This window comes from Sebastes fasciatus, chromosome 21, assembly GCF_043250625.1.
Source record: "Sebastes fasciatus isolate fSebFas1 chromosome 21, fSebFas1.pri, whole genome shotgun sequence".
NCBI lineage: Eukaryota > Metazoa > Chordata > Actinopteri > Perciformes > Sebastidae > Sebastes > Sebastes fasciatus.
Window position 1 is genome coordinate 21,294,382 of NC_133815.1, and position 19,512 is coordinate 21,313,893.

The window sequence follows — 19,512 nt, forward strand, 5'->3', positions numbered from 1 at the left end:
CTTCAAAGATGATTAGAAACATACTAATAAAAGATAAAAGCAAAGCTCTGAATTGTTGCCTGGTTGCCATAAAAGTTGGCAGAGCAACCGCAAGACAGCCACATGTGCTTTCATGAGAATGATCAGAACTGTCGGAGCAGCAGACTCCCTGGATATAAAAGCTTGCTGTGTAACTGAGGATAATCTCATTCTCTGGAGTTATGGCTACGTGTTGGTGGCCTTTCACTGTTGGAAAAGATTACAGTCCTCCGTCATCAATCTGTCATCATTAATAATCACACCGATGCCGATTCCACCTCCACACATCCTGCTACCGCGAGCGTCATCGCATCAAAGGCTTTCACGGCAAACACTCCGGGCGTCGTCGAGGTGTTGGATCAGATTAGTTTCAGGTCCGGCGATGCCCAAACGTCGCTGTGTAGCTTCCAGGGTATCAGTATGAGAAAGAGACCTGCTGTTAGTGACCCGACAAGTGACAGAGCCATAGTTAAGCCTAGTTAAGGAGCAAAAAGCCCCGCTGACTAGACACTGGGTAAAGTAGGATAAGGGCTGAAAAGAGAAAAGTGATGAACTCCATTCGAAGTCAAAGTGCCGCTTTCCCCTCTGTGATAACAGCAGGGGAAGGCCTCCGCCGGCTTGATCAGTGGGATCTGGAGACTTTGATTGCTTCTGTGATGGCCTCAACTGTCCATTTTTTATATCTTTTTCTTGCCTTTGCTGTACTTTTCTTCAGAAAGAACTTGAAAGGGGCGAAGGTCGCTCCTGAGGAAAAAAAGGCAAGGCTGGTTCAGTTTCAATTTCAGCAGCAGTAGGGGATTGCAGAGGAAGCTGTAGCCTGGTCATGTCTTTGGGGGTTTGTGGGGCAATGAGATTCCCTCTAAAGCCATTTAGAGCTTTATCAGCACTAGCCAATCGCTGTGGCCACTGTGGAGCGCCGAGAACCATCCATCACGGCGCGGCGAGCAGGGCCTGGGACGCCTATGTCACCAGATAATGCATTGTGAGGAGAGAAGGGGATAAAAAACATCTCAAGAGGAGGGCGAATGTCCTCCGCTGTCCTTAAAGGACCCGTCTCAATGTCCACCATCATCAGCACCCAGTCTGGAGCAAATCCCAACACTCAGCCACTGGAACGCTGGGTTTGATTAATGCCCTGACTCCTCCAACTGTTAACAAGTGAGAGAAATAGAGAGCCAGAGGATGAGAACAACCCGAACAGAGAAGAAATAAATGAGCAGCGGACGGGTGTTTAGAAAAACTCTTTTTCTCATGAGGTTTTCCCCCGGCAACAGCAGCAGCAGCAGCTGTCTTTAAGCTGGAAGAGAGACCTGGCAGTGGGATGTGAGGTTATGTACCACCTTTGCCAGAAAGAATTGAGTCTCGACAAAAAATAAATCCACCACAGAGATTACAGTGGTAATATTTCAGCTGAAATGAGGCTCTGCAGAAGCCAATCCGAGTGCCAGCGAGAGATCGGAGAGAAAGGCAAGAAGATAATCCAATATGAGATGGATCAGGTCTATTATATTACCTAACAGCCAGAGTATATGTTTTTTTATTATTGGCAATAACATCGGCCCCATACAGTACGATGAAAGATAAAAAAAAAACAAGCGCTTTTTAATAAAAGTGTCTATCAGATAGCTGTTCTCTCTTTTGTGTTTGCAAAGAAACTACAATCTTCAGCAGCAGGCCCCCTGACACCAGAAAATGGGAGATAACCTTCACTAGTCTAAATAATATAACAGATTCTGAGAACAAACATTAGTATCAATACTTTTGACCAAGCATGAAATGAAAGTATTGAAGATACATAGCTAAAACCGCGTCAAATCTACACATCTCCAAGACTGAATACAAACAGTAAATATGCCCTTATCTTACAGCAGCAAACACAAATATTGTTTGCTACTATTGTTAGTTTGTCATATCACATTTGTGTTCAGACCAAAGGTGGACGAAATGATATAGAATATATCAGAAGATTAATATGCAAGTGAAAAATTTGGTGTTATTCCCCTTAGTTTTCTCATTTGGGGGAGATCTGTACACGTTGGCCTGCTGTAAGCGCCCGTGTCCAACTTGGACTTTGAAAGTTGGATGACACCTCAGTCCACCCTAGAATATTCTCACAAAGTGATATATCAAGCTCAAAATTATATTGCTTTGGGACTGTCTCTGTGGTGGATTTGGATCAAATAATGGAAATGGTCTGGTAACATTTTCCAGCCAAGAAAAAGAGGTGCCCAGTCGGAGCACAATGCCACGGTGGTGCTGTGCAGATTTTTCAAATTACAAAAAAATTACAAAAAGGGTTTGATTGTGTTTCGCAGCAGACTACAGATCCAAGAAGATGCCATTTCATTAAAGAAACAGTGTGTAGCATTTAGGGGGATCTATTGGCAGAAATGGAATATAATATTAATTTGTTTGTTTTCTTTCGTGTATAATCACCTGAATATAAGAGTCGTTGTGTTTTCATTACCTTAGAATGAGCCTACATACAGAGCGGATCCTCTTCACAGAGCCGGCCGCCATGTTTCTACTATTAGTATTTTCAAGTTTTCGAGTCGGCCACCCTAGTTCTCCTACACACTTGGCTCACGGGAGAAGCTTCAGTTAGTTGCAATCTGCAACCTCACTGCTAGATGGCGCCAAATCCTACATACTGCACTTTGAAGTCGTATATAGGCGAGTGTTGGTGGTAGGGCTGACCCGAATGCTTCGAAGCTTGACCGTTGCCATGGTATTTGACCTCCAAATCGCTATTCAAATGCTTTGTTTTTTATTTTTAAGTATAAGTATGTAATAATAATGTATAAATCCAAAAATAGCCCATGAAATAAGATGAACATGTCAGCCTGCTGTGCCGCGCTGCTCTGCAAAGCTTCGAATACCTTTGAATATTTCTCACTGAAGCTTCGAAGCTCAAAAAATAGTATTGGAGACATTGGTATCTTGGTAACTCTATAATGTATCCAACGTCTCTCTGATGGATATGATTGATTTCTCTCTGGCTGTCTGGGCGTGTCATCTTGAGGAAGAAACTCCTCTGGTGTTATTTGCTAATAGAGCTGCAGGATGTATGAAAAGGTGATAATAATGATGTTGGCTGTGTATTGGGCCCAGAAATGATGCAACATATGACCAATATCCCTTGACCTCTAGATATGTGAAAAATGTGTTCTATGGGTATCCACGAGTCTCCCCTTTATTTTTTACAGACATGCCCACTTTATGATAATCACATGCAGTTGGGGGCAAGTCATAGTCAAGTCAGCACACTGACACACTGACAGCTGTTGTTGCCTGTTGGGCTGCAGTTTGCCATGTTATGATTTGAGCATATTTTTTATGCCAAATGCAGTACCTGTGAGGGTTTCTGGACAATATCTGTCATTGTTTTGTGTTGTTAATTGATTTCCAATAATAAATATAAACATATGTTTGCATAAAGCAAGCATATTTGCCCACTCCCATATTGATAAGAGTATTAAATACTTGAGAAATCTCCCTTTAATGTACATTTAGAACAGATCAAAAATGTGCAATTAATTTGCGATTAATCGCAATTAAATATTTTATTCGATTGACAGCCCTAATATTGACAATTGGATTTAACTTTTTTTTTCCATTTGCAAAGGACGCCTGAGACACAGTATGTCTGCGAATATTAAATAGTGTGGTGTTCCAGTAGTCAACCACCATGACTTCATGTGTTTGACTTGGGCACCATTTCTACCCTCAACATCTGTCTATGTCTATTACGGACACAGAGTTCATTTCCACTCCTGTCTTTGAGTCTCTTCCATGAAGAGATGAACTCCCATCGTCTTGTACCCAGTAATGTGTCTTTATGTTGATGTAGCTGAGCAACTCCGCTCAGGATTGATGAACTTGGCATTCACAGATGATGTTTCTCATTGGCCAAAGCTGTCTCTCTTAAGCAATTGCCTGATTTTTCCCCAGCTTGATACTCAGTGATGTCTGTGTAGTGCAGCGTAGACATGACATCACATGCTGTACATTCAGGTGATCATCACGCTGTCACGTTTAGATTCAGATTTCACCAGCTTTGTGTTCTATTTCACGTGTCCTGGAATGTTCTATTTCTTCCTCTATTCCTCTCTTTCGTTAGGTGACTGAGCTGAGCTGTACTCTATAATTTCCTATGCCCCAGGGAACTTTCAGTCTCTCATGTTTCACCACCAGACTGGAGGCACTCCATGGGCAATTGTGGAGTGAGGAGTTCATGCACTCGTAATGAGTGACGCCGCTACCTCCTCTGGCCTTTCACTCAGTCCTGAAATGACATGCCTAGCCTTAGAAAACTGAAATAAAACGCAGCGTTTCATGCCTGACAGTAAGCTACTGAGGATTTCCGTGCACCTGACTAGTCCTGAAAGACGCTCTTACCTCGGTTGACCCTCAAGAGCGGTGTGGGAAGGAAAAGTCATTTAGCATTGTGGCGCTCCACAGGATGACTCACTCCTCCTCTGCCAGAGCCAGATGAGAGGGGAACTTCCCTTCTTTCTTCCTTCAGCGACTCCTGTCTCTCCGCTGCTTTCTCGGTGTCGACGTTTCCACGGCATGATGAGCGCCCGGGTGATATTTATGTCCTGCTTCTTTTTCCCCCTCCTGGCACAGTGTCAGACGCATTTAAATAAAAAAAGAGAGGGAGAGAGATGGGCATAAAATGAGGTAAGAGCCGGAGGGTGAAAATGATGGGGGTGGAAGTAATCTGGAGGGATATATTGTATTTCCAGTACTGTATAACTGCAGGAGGATTTTATCACTGGACGGGCCTCGGTGCTACAGAGCTGCTTCCAAGCACCTGTCTCATATTGGAGAGCGACTCTCTGCCTCTCAGTGTAGTTCACTCCATCATTCCTGTGGCAGGCAAGGTGCTGGCAGACACTTTACAGCTATCTGCTCCATCACTGCACCGACACACATCCTCACCTATGCATACACTATACTGCATTACAACCATTTTTCCACCGCTTGCACATAAGTCTAGCAAAGACGGCCGTGCAGCGTGAAAAAGCATAATCTACCTATCAGACTAGATGTATATCACGCTATGAAAACATGCCGCAGCCCCCTTGGTTTGATTCATCGAGCACGCGGCCCACATTAACAGGGCTGAGGTTGAGCAGAGAGAGAGAGAGAGACGGGTGGTTAAAGCATTTTGCTCGTGAGACAAGACATCAGTCCCGGCCAGAGTTCTGGCATCGCTTCTTTGGATGTTTACAGTCGCAATAAAATACTTCAACATACCTCTCTGGTCCTGGAGGTGTCTGGTTTCTGGGAAAACCCGGGGAAGAGTTTAGAGGCAAAACAGAGAAGCTGGAAAGCTGCATGCTATGTGTAAGGATCTCAATTAAAAGATAATTACGCTTCTATACCTGGGTCTTATTTTTATAACATACTCACTAAGTTGTTTGCTGAGATCTAGCCATGCATGCAAGAAATATTTTCAGTAGAGGAAAGCCTGCCCAGAATATATGCAGCAATATCAAAGAACTAGCGATGAAGGCGATGTCACCTCACACCGCCTTTGTCTTGGCCGTCAAGTTGCACTTGAACACACTGTGAAGACTTCAGCCGACGGCCAGTTAGCACGTACGTTCTGCGCCTGCGTGAGAGGAAATAACTCTCCACACCAGCAGGCGGCGGTAGTCTGTATTCGTCATTCAAAAAGGGAAACCAGAAGACCGAGGACTGCGGATATACAAGCCGTTGCTATGATACGTACATGAAACAAAGCAGCGTTTACTGACCATTTTCACACCGCTCTCACTGCTCACCGACGACCCCAAATTATCCGACCACCGACCGTCGGCATGGTGTGTCAGGGCCTGTACATACCAACAACAAAATGTAGAATCACATTTGTTTAACTTTAACTGATTTTAAAGGAACAGTGTGTAACAACTAGGGGAATCTATTGGCAGAAATGTAATATAATATTAATAAGTATGTTTTCTTTAGTTTATAATCACCTGAATATAAGAATTGTTGTGTTTTCGTTACCTTAGAATGAGCCGTTTATATCTACATAGGGAGCAGGTCGTCTTCCGGCCGCCATGTTCTACAGTAGCCCAGAACGGACAAACCAAACCCTGACTCTAAAGAGGGCCATTCATGTTTTTGCGTCTGCCATCGTAGTTCTCCTACATGCTTGGCAAATGGGAAAATGTTCAGTTGGTTGCAATCTGCAACCTCACCGCTAGATGTCGCTAGATCCTACACACTGCACCTTTAACTATTTAAGGCCAATGCATGGTTGCCGCACCCGCGTTGCAGCGAGAGTCCACGACTAAATTTCAGCATCTGCATCATCATAATGTGCTAGAAAGCAAACTTGGAGTTATATTGGAGCAGAATGGTTCTTTAAATTAATCACAGCACCGATTGAGGACCTGCGCTCTTTGTACGGTTACGAGGCAGCAACCGGGTTATACACGGCCACATCAATGAGCTTAGCTTTTAGACCGTGAGTCACTGCGTCTGATGCCTCAGGATTGCTGCATATTGATCACAGCTTCTAGTTCAGTGAACAAACACAGACACAAAGCCAGAGCAGGCTATCACATTTCCATATCCACTCTAACATGATGGTGCCTATTGATTGCGCTCATCCCATTGGCCGCTAATAAATACCTTGTTGCTTCAGCTGCTGCTGCAGATTTTCCCCGAGCTTGCATCTCTCCAATATGGATCCCCAGTGCTGCGTGAATCCCCCATTTGCTCTAAGTGGGGCCACCTGCCATTACTTTCTAATAAAGATTAAATATATAATACACAAGATCTTGGATAATGGTGTCGAGGCGAATAGATGGGTAATGATAATAGATGGCATTAAGAACAGCAGAGCCATCAGGGCAGGCAGAAAATCAGGAAATGAATAGCTGCAGTAATTGTGTGTAGTGTGTGTGTGTGTGTGTGTGTGTGTGTGTGTGTGTGTGTGTGTGTGTGTGTGTGTGTGTGTGTGTTTCTGCAGCATGCTCGTCTTTGCTGCCAGTACTTGCAGTGTACAACACGGAGACAGCAGGCTGTCTGGCATGCTTCCATTTGTGTAATCATTTCTTTACCCACCTGACAGGTCTTCACTCATTCAGAGTGTTGTGACATTTTGTAGCAGCAGCTTCCAGACAGCAGAGTGACTGACGTTATACTGAGCTGCTCACCTCTCTGTCCTCTCCGTCAGCTCTTGTACAGTTCTTTTGCTGAGGCAGCGACGTCGATTAGGCCGCTTACTGTAGGTCACCTCAGGCACAATGATCACGGTACTGCTTTATTCACGTGTCGGACCAGAGTTAAACAAAAACAAGATGACATTCAATGATAATATTGCTTTTTTTTGTGCCTCCGCGCCGGCGTTAGTCGTGGCCGGAGGCATTATGTTCTCGAGTTGTCTGTACATCCGTATGTCCGTACCTGACCCCCTCTCATGAACGCGAAATCTCAGGAATACCTTAAAGCTGAAGTAGGCGAGATTGGAGCAAATATGATTTAAAAAAAAAGTTATTTTTATAAAACGGTTGCTATATATCGTGACAGTAGTACATGAAACAGGTAACCTGAAAAAAATCTTGTGTCTCTGTGTCCTCCGGTGCTCCTAACAGCATCTGCAAGATATCACAGACCGGAGGAAAACAAGCAGTAAGAGCTGATCTGGAGTCTGCCGTCCAGCTGCCGTCTATAAGAGCCGGCTGGCATTCACTCACAAACTCCGATCAAACGGTCAAACTAGGCAGCGCTGATTAAATATGAATCAATATTATGTTACGTTAATGCCTATGGTTTAGCTGTAAAATGGAAAAGTTTGTGACCCGGCAGCTATGTTGAGATTTCTTGAGGAATACCAAGTACCGGTCACATGACCGGAGCACAGCCAATAGAAACGCTCTATCTCTGAAATGACCTGTGATCACGGCAGACTTTGACCAGGGCTAGATTTTTTAAAGTCTGAAAACAGAGCCATGAGGAGGTGCAGAAGTCTAGTTATCTCTCAGAACACTTGAATTACAATATGCTGAAAGGTTATTATGGAATTTTTCTCCCAATGATGCCAACAAATTTTTGCCTGCTGAAGCTTTAAGGGAATTTCTTCAAATTTGGCACAAACGTTTACTTGGACTCAAGGATGAACTGATTCGATTTTGGTGGTCAAAAGTCAAGGTTACTGTGACCTCACATACGTAGACTGTATAAAAATAGTGGACGTAGTCACCGTGACGTCACCCGTTGGTTTGTGTACTGCTGTTTTGAAACCTCAAGTTTTGCATTTTGGCCATCGCCATTTTGGTAAAGTCATGTTTACAATGTTTACTGAGGTAATAAATCAAGTGAGAAGTAGGCTCATTTGCTCATAGACTTCTATACAATCAGACTAAAGGTTGCCCTGTAGCAAATGTTATCATTCCACAGTGACATGCAAAACTAATATGATGAACGTGCTAAGCTCACAGAGCTGCATAGCTGTAGACTTTTAGTTTTGTTTAAGTAAATGTTGTATTACATTAGGTGTGTTGAGATTTGTTATGATACAATATTGTTTCATAGTTTTATTTTTTTTTTTATATCTTTCATACTCTCGCATGCACACAGCGAGAAATGAGCTGGCATAGCAGATAGTGGGACTGCCCCGAGTCATCAGTGGAGAAGACCCGGAGTCGACTCGCATTTTGTCAAATCACTGCAATTTCTTTTAAGCTGCATCCTTGTACACAGCCCCAGTAGATAGGGTACATTATTTACATTTTTTAAAAATTGGAAATTATTGGTGTTTATTCAAATATTAAAACAGGATTACATTTGCATTTAAAAAAATAAAAAATCTATCTTTTTCCTTTTCTCTCTTACTTTGAGGGACTCTGGTGCATCAGCAGTTATTCTGTGTTTTCTTGCCATTTTTAAGTTGAGCTGAGAGTTCATTCATGACCCTGGGAATGTGTGTCAGTAAAAGCTATTTAGTCTACCTTTGATTTGAGATCATTTTGTGACACATTTCACAGTTTTTCTCTTATTGCAAAACCTTTATTATTATAAACTACTGTACAGTGATTGAAGTGTGATCTGGGTATTTTTTGTGGGAGTCAGAAGATAAGCATATGACGAGACAGAAAGGGAAGGGAAACCGTGATTTTTCCCTCTGTATCCACCTATTGGAACAATGCTAGAAAGGTTGGAAAGAGGAAATGGAACTGGAAAAGGGAGACTAAGAGAAAGAAAGAAACATAAATACATGAAATCGGAAAGAAAAACAGTGCGAAAGTGAAGACAAAGCAAGTCTTTCCTTCAGAAAACAGGCCGCGAGTTCCGCTCACGCATCAAGGGCTCCCGTCCCTCTGGCCGTTACCCAACAGCACCGGGGCTGGACACCCGTCCCATCCTGTCCCAGAGAGATGCAGCGTCAGACACGGTCGGGGTGGCGGGGCAGGTGCTGCGTCCCAGCAGGATGACGGGGGGGAGGGACAATGTATGCAATTCCTGTCTGGCACGGAGTCAGGCTCTCACGGGAACAAGGCACAGGAAGCGTGTGTGTGAGTGTACATGCTACTACTTGGAATCTGCTCACAGCCTAACTGAAAGTGAAAATCTGGCGAGGCAGCAGGCAAGGTGGAAAGAACTGCAATGCACTTGGGTGTGATATAAGGTCAGCAGTACTGTATATGCACACACAGACCTATACACACATACACACACACACACACACACACACACACACACACACACACACACCATAAATGCCTTTCAGCAGGTCTGTTGTAAAAGTTAAGTGATCCATTTGAGTTACAATATACCTGAGCAACACCTGTGCCCGCAAATATAGATAGATAGATAGATAGATAGATAGATAGATAGATAGAGAGAGCTGACGGCAGAGCAAGAGACGCACTTGGCAAAGTTAGCGGAAGTACACATGTGTGACTACGTCCGGTTCTCAAAAAAAGGTGTTAACAAAGGGAACTGTATATATAAAATACATATATGTAAATAAGATTGATTGGATTATATTCACCAGAAATATAAAACATTACATGTCCCTTATGAATTAAAAAGAAAATACCACTAATTTGTGAGGAAAATTTCTTTGTTTTTGCTTTGTTTTGTCTTTGTATTTTTGGGTTGCTGGAAAAAATTTAATAAATGAAGCCTTGCAATGACTGATATATCTGACTTCAGGACATCTCTGACAACATACATGCTGAAAATCAAACATTTTTACTTTATTAATTTAGATATTTTCCAAAGTAAAAGTCCCTGGAAGTGTATGATTTAACTTTTTCCAATGGTCTAGTGTTAAAAAAGTTAACAAAAATAGCAATAAATCGTAATATTGAATTGCAATACTTAAAAATCGCAATACATATCGATTCAGCACCCAAGTAATGTGATAATACCGAATTGTGAGATAGTTGAATCCTCCCAGCCCTAATATACTGTATATATACTGTATATATTTGTTCACAAAACCACTGCTGCTGTGTGTGTATGTGTGTGTATAAAGTCACGTATTAAAGTAAGTTGCAAGAGGCAGCTCCACACTTTGACAGCCCCATAGTGTGAGATCTTGAAGTGTTACAACTTGTAAGATTTTAAAGGGCTTCACTACACCGGAATAATGTAAGTCAGGGAGATATAAGTCTTCTTCTTCCTGTCAAGTGAAGATGGAGGTGATGAGTCCGGTGTATTCTTAGATTTATAGTACGTGGGGTGTGCTCTGTTCCTGGGCTCAAATGCACCAGCTGGCCGGGGCGTTTCTGTGTGGAGTTAGCATATTTCCCCATGCCTGTGGGTTTCCTCTGGGGTCTCCTCCCATAAACCAAAAACATGCAGGTCAGGTGAATTGGAGACTGTAAATTGCCCGTAGGTGTGTAAGTGTGAATGTGGTCGTCTGTTTGTATATGTGTTTTAGTAGTCAGGGTTGGGAGGGTTACTTTAAAAATGTAGTCAGATACGATTCCTAATTACCTGTTAAAAAATGTAGTCAAGTATCACAAGTGACGTACCTTTATTACTTTCCGACAAGAGAAAAATGCTGAAAATGCTGAAATTTTGCCATTATTTTATATGTGAAGCAGAAAAGGGGAAGAACATCACAGTAACCTTCCAGCTGTGAAAGTGCTGTCATCATCCAGCAGCAGTACCCTTATAAATGAAATTAATCTACATGCAAATTTCCCGGTTTGTTCAGTATTATGTTTGCTGGACCAGAAATTTGTAGCGGTTTGCTCATTTGCTATGAACCGTCTTTTCAAGCTGGGATGCCTCTCAGCAAACAGAATAATCTTGTTGAACTGGAAAGTGCGCTCCTTGCTAACCATTTTGCTTTGCGATAACTTGCACTGTGATGTTGTTCCCCTTTTTTGGAGATTTCCATTTCCAGCCGGTGAAAGCATTTTTAACTAATGTTAGAGGCCATTGTGTGAGACTCGCGTCATGAAGTGTTGTAACGTGTGCACGTGTGCATGGTAGTATATCATTCTTTTTTTTGGGCAGATATTTTTGAAAAAAGAATACATCTACAGAGCCTGTAGAAAAAGAAAAGTATGACTTTTCCTGAAAAAAAATATGATTGTGAATTAATCTTTTTTTTTTTTTGGCGGGTCCAAAATGAATGTTTTGTTTATTTCTGTGGAATATATATATATGACGTTTGGTTCCGAATTCTAACAAGGCTAGTGAGCCAATAGTAAAACGGCGTTGGTATCACATGGTATCCTTGGGTCGTCAGTTAGTGTGGAAAAAAATGATAAATCGCTGAGATCGACGGTATGTGCCTGGCAGCGACTTGTTGTGAAGTAAATGCAGTGGAACGGGGGAGGGTGAATGCGACATCTAGTTGCTGAATGTTATCAATGTTATCAATAGCACCTTTAAATTGGAATCCTGCTAATAATCCCCATTTTTACTAAATATATCGGTAATAAGATTACATCTTTCTTTCTGTAATGAAATACAGTTACCTTTTTATTGTATCCTAATTTCGTTTCATGCATTCTGTTACTCCCCAAGTCTGGTTTTTAGTCCTGTGATTGTCTGGTATAGTATGAACACAGTATACAAGAGATACAGTATCCACATTCTTGCTGACTGAAACAAGAAGAGATACCACCATCACTATAATCTGATATTTAGTACCTTGTTCTCCTCAGTCCTGCAAACTTTGGGTAACACCACAGTCTCTGCCTTCCCAGTCTAAACAAATGAGTGTCAGCGTGGCCAAGGCAGTTAGTAATGATCCTCTGTGGTGCTGTGGGCTAAGTGAGAGCCAAAGCGTAGGTGCAGGGTGGAGGAAATGTACAGCAGTGGGCGAACGTAGGTGTAATGGCTGCTAAGTGTGAGAGCAGGAGGAGTGAGGCTCTGTTAAGGCTTCTGGAGGTTTTGTCGGCCTGATTCAATAAAAACTCCGACAGTTGATGACAGTCCTACTTTATCCCAAACGGTTTCAAATCCATCCACTTTATGCTTAATTGTAGCTTTGTCAGCTACAGCTTTTCAACACAGCAAAGGCACGTCATAATTCCCCAACAAGACATTAAATTGAATTACAAGAATGTTACAAATTTGCAGTCATAAACATTTCATCATATGGAAATTATATCATAACATTCATAAAAAATGCATGTTGGGTACTGCAGTCCAACTCCCAGTGAACATTTAACTACATCTGAATAGCATTAGTTGAAATACAATCTGCATAGCCGGGTTGTTGCCACCAAAGAAGAAGTCTATTGCATTAAATCTGTAATTTACATTTCTTAAGATACATATTTTACTTGTTTTACATTATTGAATGTTCATGCCTCTACTTCTGTCACTCTACAACGCAAAGAAACAGTGATTTAACCGCATGAAAACGTTTGCATTTGTCACTCTACTTCCACACTCAATCCATAACTTTTGCTATGTTTATGCCTAGCGTCCACTAGGGATGTCACGATACCAGAAATCTAGTAGTCGATACCAATACCAGTGAATTTCCACGATTCTCGATACCCAATTCGATACCACGGTAAAAAAAACACCAACAAATCCCATGTAATTCAACACGCACTCTTTGATTTAAAACATTTGAACATTATAAAAAACAGAAGCATGTAGCCATTAAGTAGGCCTAATAAATAAAAAGCACTGACCGATTTAGTTTATTGTGGCGTATCAGCAGCATATAATCAATCGCTAGTCAGACGACGGACACTACATACTGACCGTGAATGCATCTTGTCCGTCAGCAGTAGCAAGTGTCATATTTCACACACGGGACGAGAGAGAGTTGACAGACCAAGAAATGGCAGAGGATTAGTTGTCGAAGCGAATAGCAAACGCACCTATTCTGCAATATTTCACGTTTAATCCCAATGCTATAAGGGAACCATAGCGTTAATGAGGTAATCGCCGTGAGGTGGATGGAGCTTTCCCAGCCGGTGTGCACGGAGCAGCGGCGCCAGGTAAACCTGTGCGGCGAAGCCCCGCAACAAAACGCTACCGGAGATGCCAGACACACCGACACCCGACGGTAAAGATCAGAGTCAGCGCTTTGCACATATTGACCGTCACCTTTTCTTGTAAAATGTCCAGTGTAATTGGTAACACCGGTGTTGTCACAAGTTTATTAACCGGTGGGAACATTTTCCTCACCGTCAAATCCCTACCAATGACCGTTACAGGCATCGTACGGTACCTTCGGTACTGTAGAAAAAAAGTATGCCAGGTTTATAGAATTTTGGCATCGACTTGGTACCGAAGTATCGGTTCTTGTGACATCCCTAGTGGCCACACTACTCCGACGTTTTCGAACCCCTAAAACGGAGACATTTGAAAACGTTGCTGACCCGGTTTTAGTTTTAAATCTCCAGGGTTGCATTTTAATCTGGACGGACAGTACGGAGACCTTTTGAAAACTGTGACGCAGACACCCACGTTTGCTTCCTGATGGGGTCTTATCAGTCATGACGTGTCCTTCCCTGATTCGTCACGCCCCATCACATGAACCTTTTCAAGAAGAAAACAAACCACATCAGCATCGACCACCAGTGGTTAATTCCAACATGGATAACGAGTGACAAGCGTTGCTGACCTTGTTGTCTATGCCAGCAGCTGTTGTGCAATTAAATTCTGCATTTTATAATGCTACTACTGCCTACAAGCGGAGGAGGCAAGCTTTTATTCGAGCACTTTAAATCAATTCCTGTGTCCTGCGCTGCTTCCTAATTACATCAGCATGCCCAGTGTATGTGAATGTTCATGTGATATGTTTTCAGGCGTGGTAGTATGGACGGAGATTCATTCTGAAATGGCTCTTAAACGCTCATCTGGACGGAGACGGCATTTTAAAACAAAAACGTATTAGTGTGGATGTGGCCCAAGCATTCGATGTCTTCCGACACAAAAGGCCTTTAATTCACTGGGTGGGGTGTGTTTATGTCTCTTGTTTGTTTTGAAATAAACGGGAAAAAGAACTATGGTTGATTACCAAGACTAAACTAAAGATAAACCAAAACCTACATAATCTTAAGAAATCCCTCAGAGAACGCCCTGATACATTGTTCCACTGAGGGGATCTCTTGGAAGTGCATTATTAAAACAGCAAAAGTGAGGACGATATGATGAGAAAAGGATCTCAAAGATTACCACTTTTACAGGGTAATGCCAGTGTTTTCGGTCTGTCTCTGCTGGTGTCTGCATGCAGTCTAAAAGCCGTTTCACACCAAGCACTTATGTTCGTCTGAAAAATGTACACGGAAATTTGTAAAAAGATGATTTTGTGGATTCTTACGAATGCTTGCACACCCCTGCGGAACATTTGTACGCCGGGAAAATTATTCGGACAGACCTTGTTTTCAGTGTACTACCGCCTACAGAATGTTTAACCAATGAAATCCTTTGTTCCAACTGACCGCTGTCATTCTGCATAATAATTAGCCATGCACTTCTATTCGTTGCATGGAGAATGTGTATTTTTGGAACAATTGGCGTTTGTTTTCGGGGTAACGAACTGTCGGACAAATGGGCTTTTCTCTGTATGATGGGACAGTGTGATGGCTTGAGATCGCCCAGCAGCTGGGATAGGATGAAGATGGTAATGTAGCTGATATGCATTTGCAAACGTTATACAGTATGTTGGTCACGGAACGGGGATAGCCACAACCGCTAACCTTTGGGGACCGATTAGTTTATGTATTGTGTAGTTAATGTTGACCCCTTAAACATTCTCTGTCTGGATAGGTTTTGGTTATGGAGTGGATACGGCACTATTTAGGAGGAAACTCTTTGGGCCTCATTGATGAAAATGGATCATCACAACTCACTGGACCCGATGTGCTGAGTTACCATTCCAGAAAATTCAAATGTTGATTTTCCGCATTCCCGCACCGCATTTTCACATCGCACTGGTGAGAAACGACTTTAATAAGCATGAGAAACCCATTGCGTGTTATGTATAGCAGATTGATTGTGTGAATTAATCTCTTTCAGTACAGTAGTATAAAAAGAATTGCAATAACAGTCAGAAGAAATAATAGTGCTACTGGAGTGTTTGTTCACGTGCACGTCCACCTGCTGTGCACAGGCCTCAGAAGTTGCACCATGATAACGCTATCATAAGCCAAACAGCATTTTATCACTTTAAAAACACCAATTGGAAGCTCAGTGTGTATCCTTAAGCTGGGGTCAACTTCCCTTTGTTATTCCTACATGGCTGCTTTATCTTGAGATCATTTATACATAAAAAGCCATACTTCTTGTTACTTCATGCACATACGGTCTCTGCAATGAAATGCTGTCCTATATTCCTCACATATAAAACACACACACGCGCACAGACCTGACAGATTACAGTTGGCATCCGTAGCCTAGATGTGAAGATAGTCGGTGCTACAGCTCTTATCCAGAGGAAGTGGAGCTCAGCGGGGGGAGGCAGCCGGGGGCCAGAATGAAGGAGAGGAAAAGGGAGGATGTTATCAGTGTCTCCATCTGTGGAAGGGTGGCACAAGACAAGATGAGAGACACACCTTTCATTAACCTTCACCTTCCTCCTCTTGTTCTCGCGTGTGTGCGTGTTTGTGTTTATGCGGTCAGATGGCAGATAAAACGCTGGCAGAGCAGCGTCTGGAAAGTTACTGAGAGTGAGAGGGGTGTAAACCTGGCTCTTAGTCATACAGACGTTTAAGATTGATCTTTACTGTGTATCTACATCAGTGGTGTCATGCTCATTTGTTATATGTTTCAAGCACAGAAGCATTTTCAGTTTTTGCATATGTTCCATCCATAGACTGTATATAAAATATGGACGTAGTCACCGTGACGTCGGCCATTGCTTTGTGGACTGCTGCTTTGAAGCCTCGAGTTCGGCATTTTGGCCGTCACCATCTTGGCATTTGGCCGTTGCCATGTCATTTGTTTACAACCCGAAGTGACATGAGAGGGCGGAGCTAAGTACAACCTGAATAAGACATTTTTAGGTGACCAAAAAGGCTATAATTAACTTTCATGAACTGAAAACACACTGTGAAAGGGTTAAAGTAGTAAGACGAAAAAACATGGACAACTAAATGGGACCATAATTTACTAAATGAACATCATGCTGTATTGAAAAAGACTTCAAACTAGCAATTTAGACCATAAACTCATGTTTACAATGTTTACTGAGGTAATAAATCAAGAGAGAAGTAGGCTCATTTTATCATAGACTTCTATACAATCAGACTTCTTTTTGCAACCAGAGGAGTCGCCCCCTGCTGGCTGTTAGAAAGAATGACAGTTTAAGGCACTTTAGCATTGGCTTCACTTCTTAGACTCGGAGGTTGCCCGCTGGTTCTGAAGAGCCGATGTGAAGCTCAAAGTGGATGGCTCCGACCATCGCCATCTTGGCAGTGATGTCACAGCCTGACCCCCGGCTATTCCAAAAATGGGCAAAGAGGTGGATCGTTGGAGGAGCTGAGTTGGGCCCGGGTGACACAGCAGAGCAGACAGCTAGCAGCTAGCGACCTCGGCAACCAGCTGTCACTCAAAGCAGCCAAGCCCTCAGTTATGTATAACTTTAAGCCTTAATATAATTTAAACGGGTGAGTTATATAAAAATTGACCCTCATACAGTTGTCATGAACGAAGATAATAGCTATAGAGACCAAAACTGTTTTTTGTACCAGGCTGTAAACATGTTTATTTCTGCTGTAAAGTTGGCCATGTTAACATGGGGGTCTATGGAGGTTGACTCGCTTTTGGAGCCATTGGGGCCATTTGAGGAACTGCAGTTTTCGGCACTTCCGCGTCGGCTTCATTGTTCGGCACCGGAGGTTGTCGCTTCATTCCATCTTTGGTGATTTATCACAAGTGATAGGCGTTTGATTTAATTTAATTTACCTTTAAATCATACCTAAGACCAATTCAGTAGTACATTCAGGGTGTTGCTGGTACAATGTTACGTTCAGTTCAGTACAAAAGCCAATAGACACAAGAGAATATTGATATTTTATACCCTACGGTTGTTTCCCGCTGTAATGTCCACTCCCCCACACGGGTCATTAATGTTTCATCCCATCATATCTGCCTCAGTCAATGTAACTAATTCAGGAAGCGTTGACCCAGGCGGTAATATTTTTCAGCAACAGTTGACCTTTGTCAGGCTGGAAGTGTTGTGATGAGGAGACCTGTAGCTTAACGCCGGCTGACAGCCTTGTCATGTAGGATTTGATTGGTCCCGGGGGGGGTGTCAGACGCTAACATGAAAAAGAGAAAAAAGAAAATTGGGTTGTTAACATTCATGAGAAATGATCACGATGTCAAAGGGAGAGCATCAACTTGTCATCTCTCCAGACAGCACTGATCTATTTGACTGGCCGTCTCTCTTCTATTCAGCCGTGATGTGTGGATCTATCCTATCTGCTCGCTCGCTCGCTCTTTTGTTCTTTCTGTCTTTACACCCTCCTTCCATCCCTTCCATCCCTTCCTTTTTTCCATTTTCCTTCACTCCCTCCTTCCTTGCTTTCTTCTTTTCTCCATTCCCTCTCTCCAATCCTCCCCTCACCTTTTCCTTCTTTCACTTATTCCCTCCCTTTTCCTTCCTTTCCCGTTCCTTTCCTTCATTTCCTCCCTACCTCCCTAACACCCTTCCTTCGTTCCTTCTTTCACTTGCTCCCTCCCTTTTCGTTTCTTCCCTTCCCATTCAATTCCTTCTCTTCCTCCTTTCTCATCTGTCATTCCTTTCCTCCTTCTCTCCATCCCTCCCTCACTCCCATTTCCTTTCTTCCCTTCCCTTTCCTCCTCTTCCCTCCCTCACTCCTTCCCTCCCTTCCTAACTACCTCCCTCTTTCTCTTCCACTCCTTCCCATTCCTTTCCTTCTCTTCATTTCTTCCTTCCTTCCCTCCCTCCCTCCCTCCCTTCACGCCCTAACACCCTTCTTTTTCTTCTTTCACTTGCTCCCTCCCTTTTCCTATTTTTCCCTTCCCTTTCCTTCTCTTCCTTCTTTCTCTTCCTTCCTTCCTTTCCTCCTTCTCTCCATCCCTCCCTCCCATTTCCTTTCTTCCCTTTCCTCCTCTTTCCTCCCTCACTCTATACATTCCTCCCTCCCTTTCTTGCTTCCTCCCTCTTTCTTTTCCATTCTTTCTCGTTCCTTTCCTTCTCGTCCTTCCTTCCTTCCTTCCCTCCCTTCCTCCCTCCCTCACATCACGCCCTTCCTTCCTTCTTTCACTTGCTTCCTTCCTTTTCCTTTCTTCCCTTCTTTTCCTTTCTTCCCTTCCCGTTCCTTTCCTTCTCTTCCTTCCTTCCCTCCTCCCTCTTCCTTTCTTTGACTTTGCCTTTCGTTTCCTTCTTCACAATGAACGTTCCAAATTTCACATTTCAGAGCATCATCATCATCCTCCCTTGTCAACTTTTCTCAGCCAGTTTACAGTGTGATCTGAATCTGTCCACAATGCACGTATACGAGCAACATAAATAGACTTAGTGGAAAAAACAATGCCGACATACTGTAGATGTGAATAACTACAGCCACAAGAGACATTCAGCATCAGGACACAGATCTCAAGGCCTGCTGTGAAATGCTACGAGTTAGCGTGTCCCTGTTTATCAGCTACCTGTCCACCCAGAACCCCTCTGCTCAGTAGGCGACCCAAAGCCCCGGTCCCTCCCAGCCCGAATCCCCTCTGTTGTGACTGTGGGAAACATGTGACTGTAAGCTTTAATGGGCAGTCTAAATCACAGGCCTGTCACTTTGTGCCTTCATTCAGATTAATGTGCACGCCAACCGGCCAGGCATTAAGCCCCACAAGCCCTCTCAATGACATACCTCAGTGCTCCGTGGCTCTCTGCTGCGCACCTGCCGCACAAAAATACACTCTGCAAACCCACACCCAGGTTTGTCATGCTCTCTCTATGAAGCACATGCACTCAAAACACAAACACTCACACATCATCTTCACCAGGAAAAAGCCAATAAAGCAGCACTCTGCAACCTTGGGAAGAAAGATGAAATGGAAAGAGTGAAACAATGGGAATGT

The 19,512-nt window shown here is 43.0% G+C and overlaps 1 protein-coding gene and 1 long non-coding RNA gene across 2 annotated transcripts in view; one reads left to right on the forward strand and one right to left on the reverse strand.

The window, feature by feature from the left end:
• LOC141759893 (uncharacterized) overlaps positions 1-19,512 on the reverse strand; it is a 488,172-nt gene that overhangs the window by 401,352 nt on the left and 67,308 nt on the right. The window lies entirely within an intron of this gene.
• The window catches only part of LOC141760060 (cyclic nucleotide-gated channel beta-3-like), a 37,030-nt gene continuing 24,801 nt past the window's right edge, over positions 7,284-19,512 (forward strand). Inside the window, exons 1-2 of the mRNA XM_074622704.1 lie at positions 7,284-7,292; positions 9,311-9,487. Coding sequence (XP_074478805.1) covers positions 7,284-7,292; positions 9,311-9,487 — 186 coding nt within the window. The remainder of the gene's footprint in view (positions 7,293-9,310; positions 9,488-19,512) is intronic.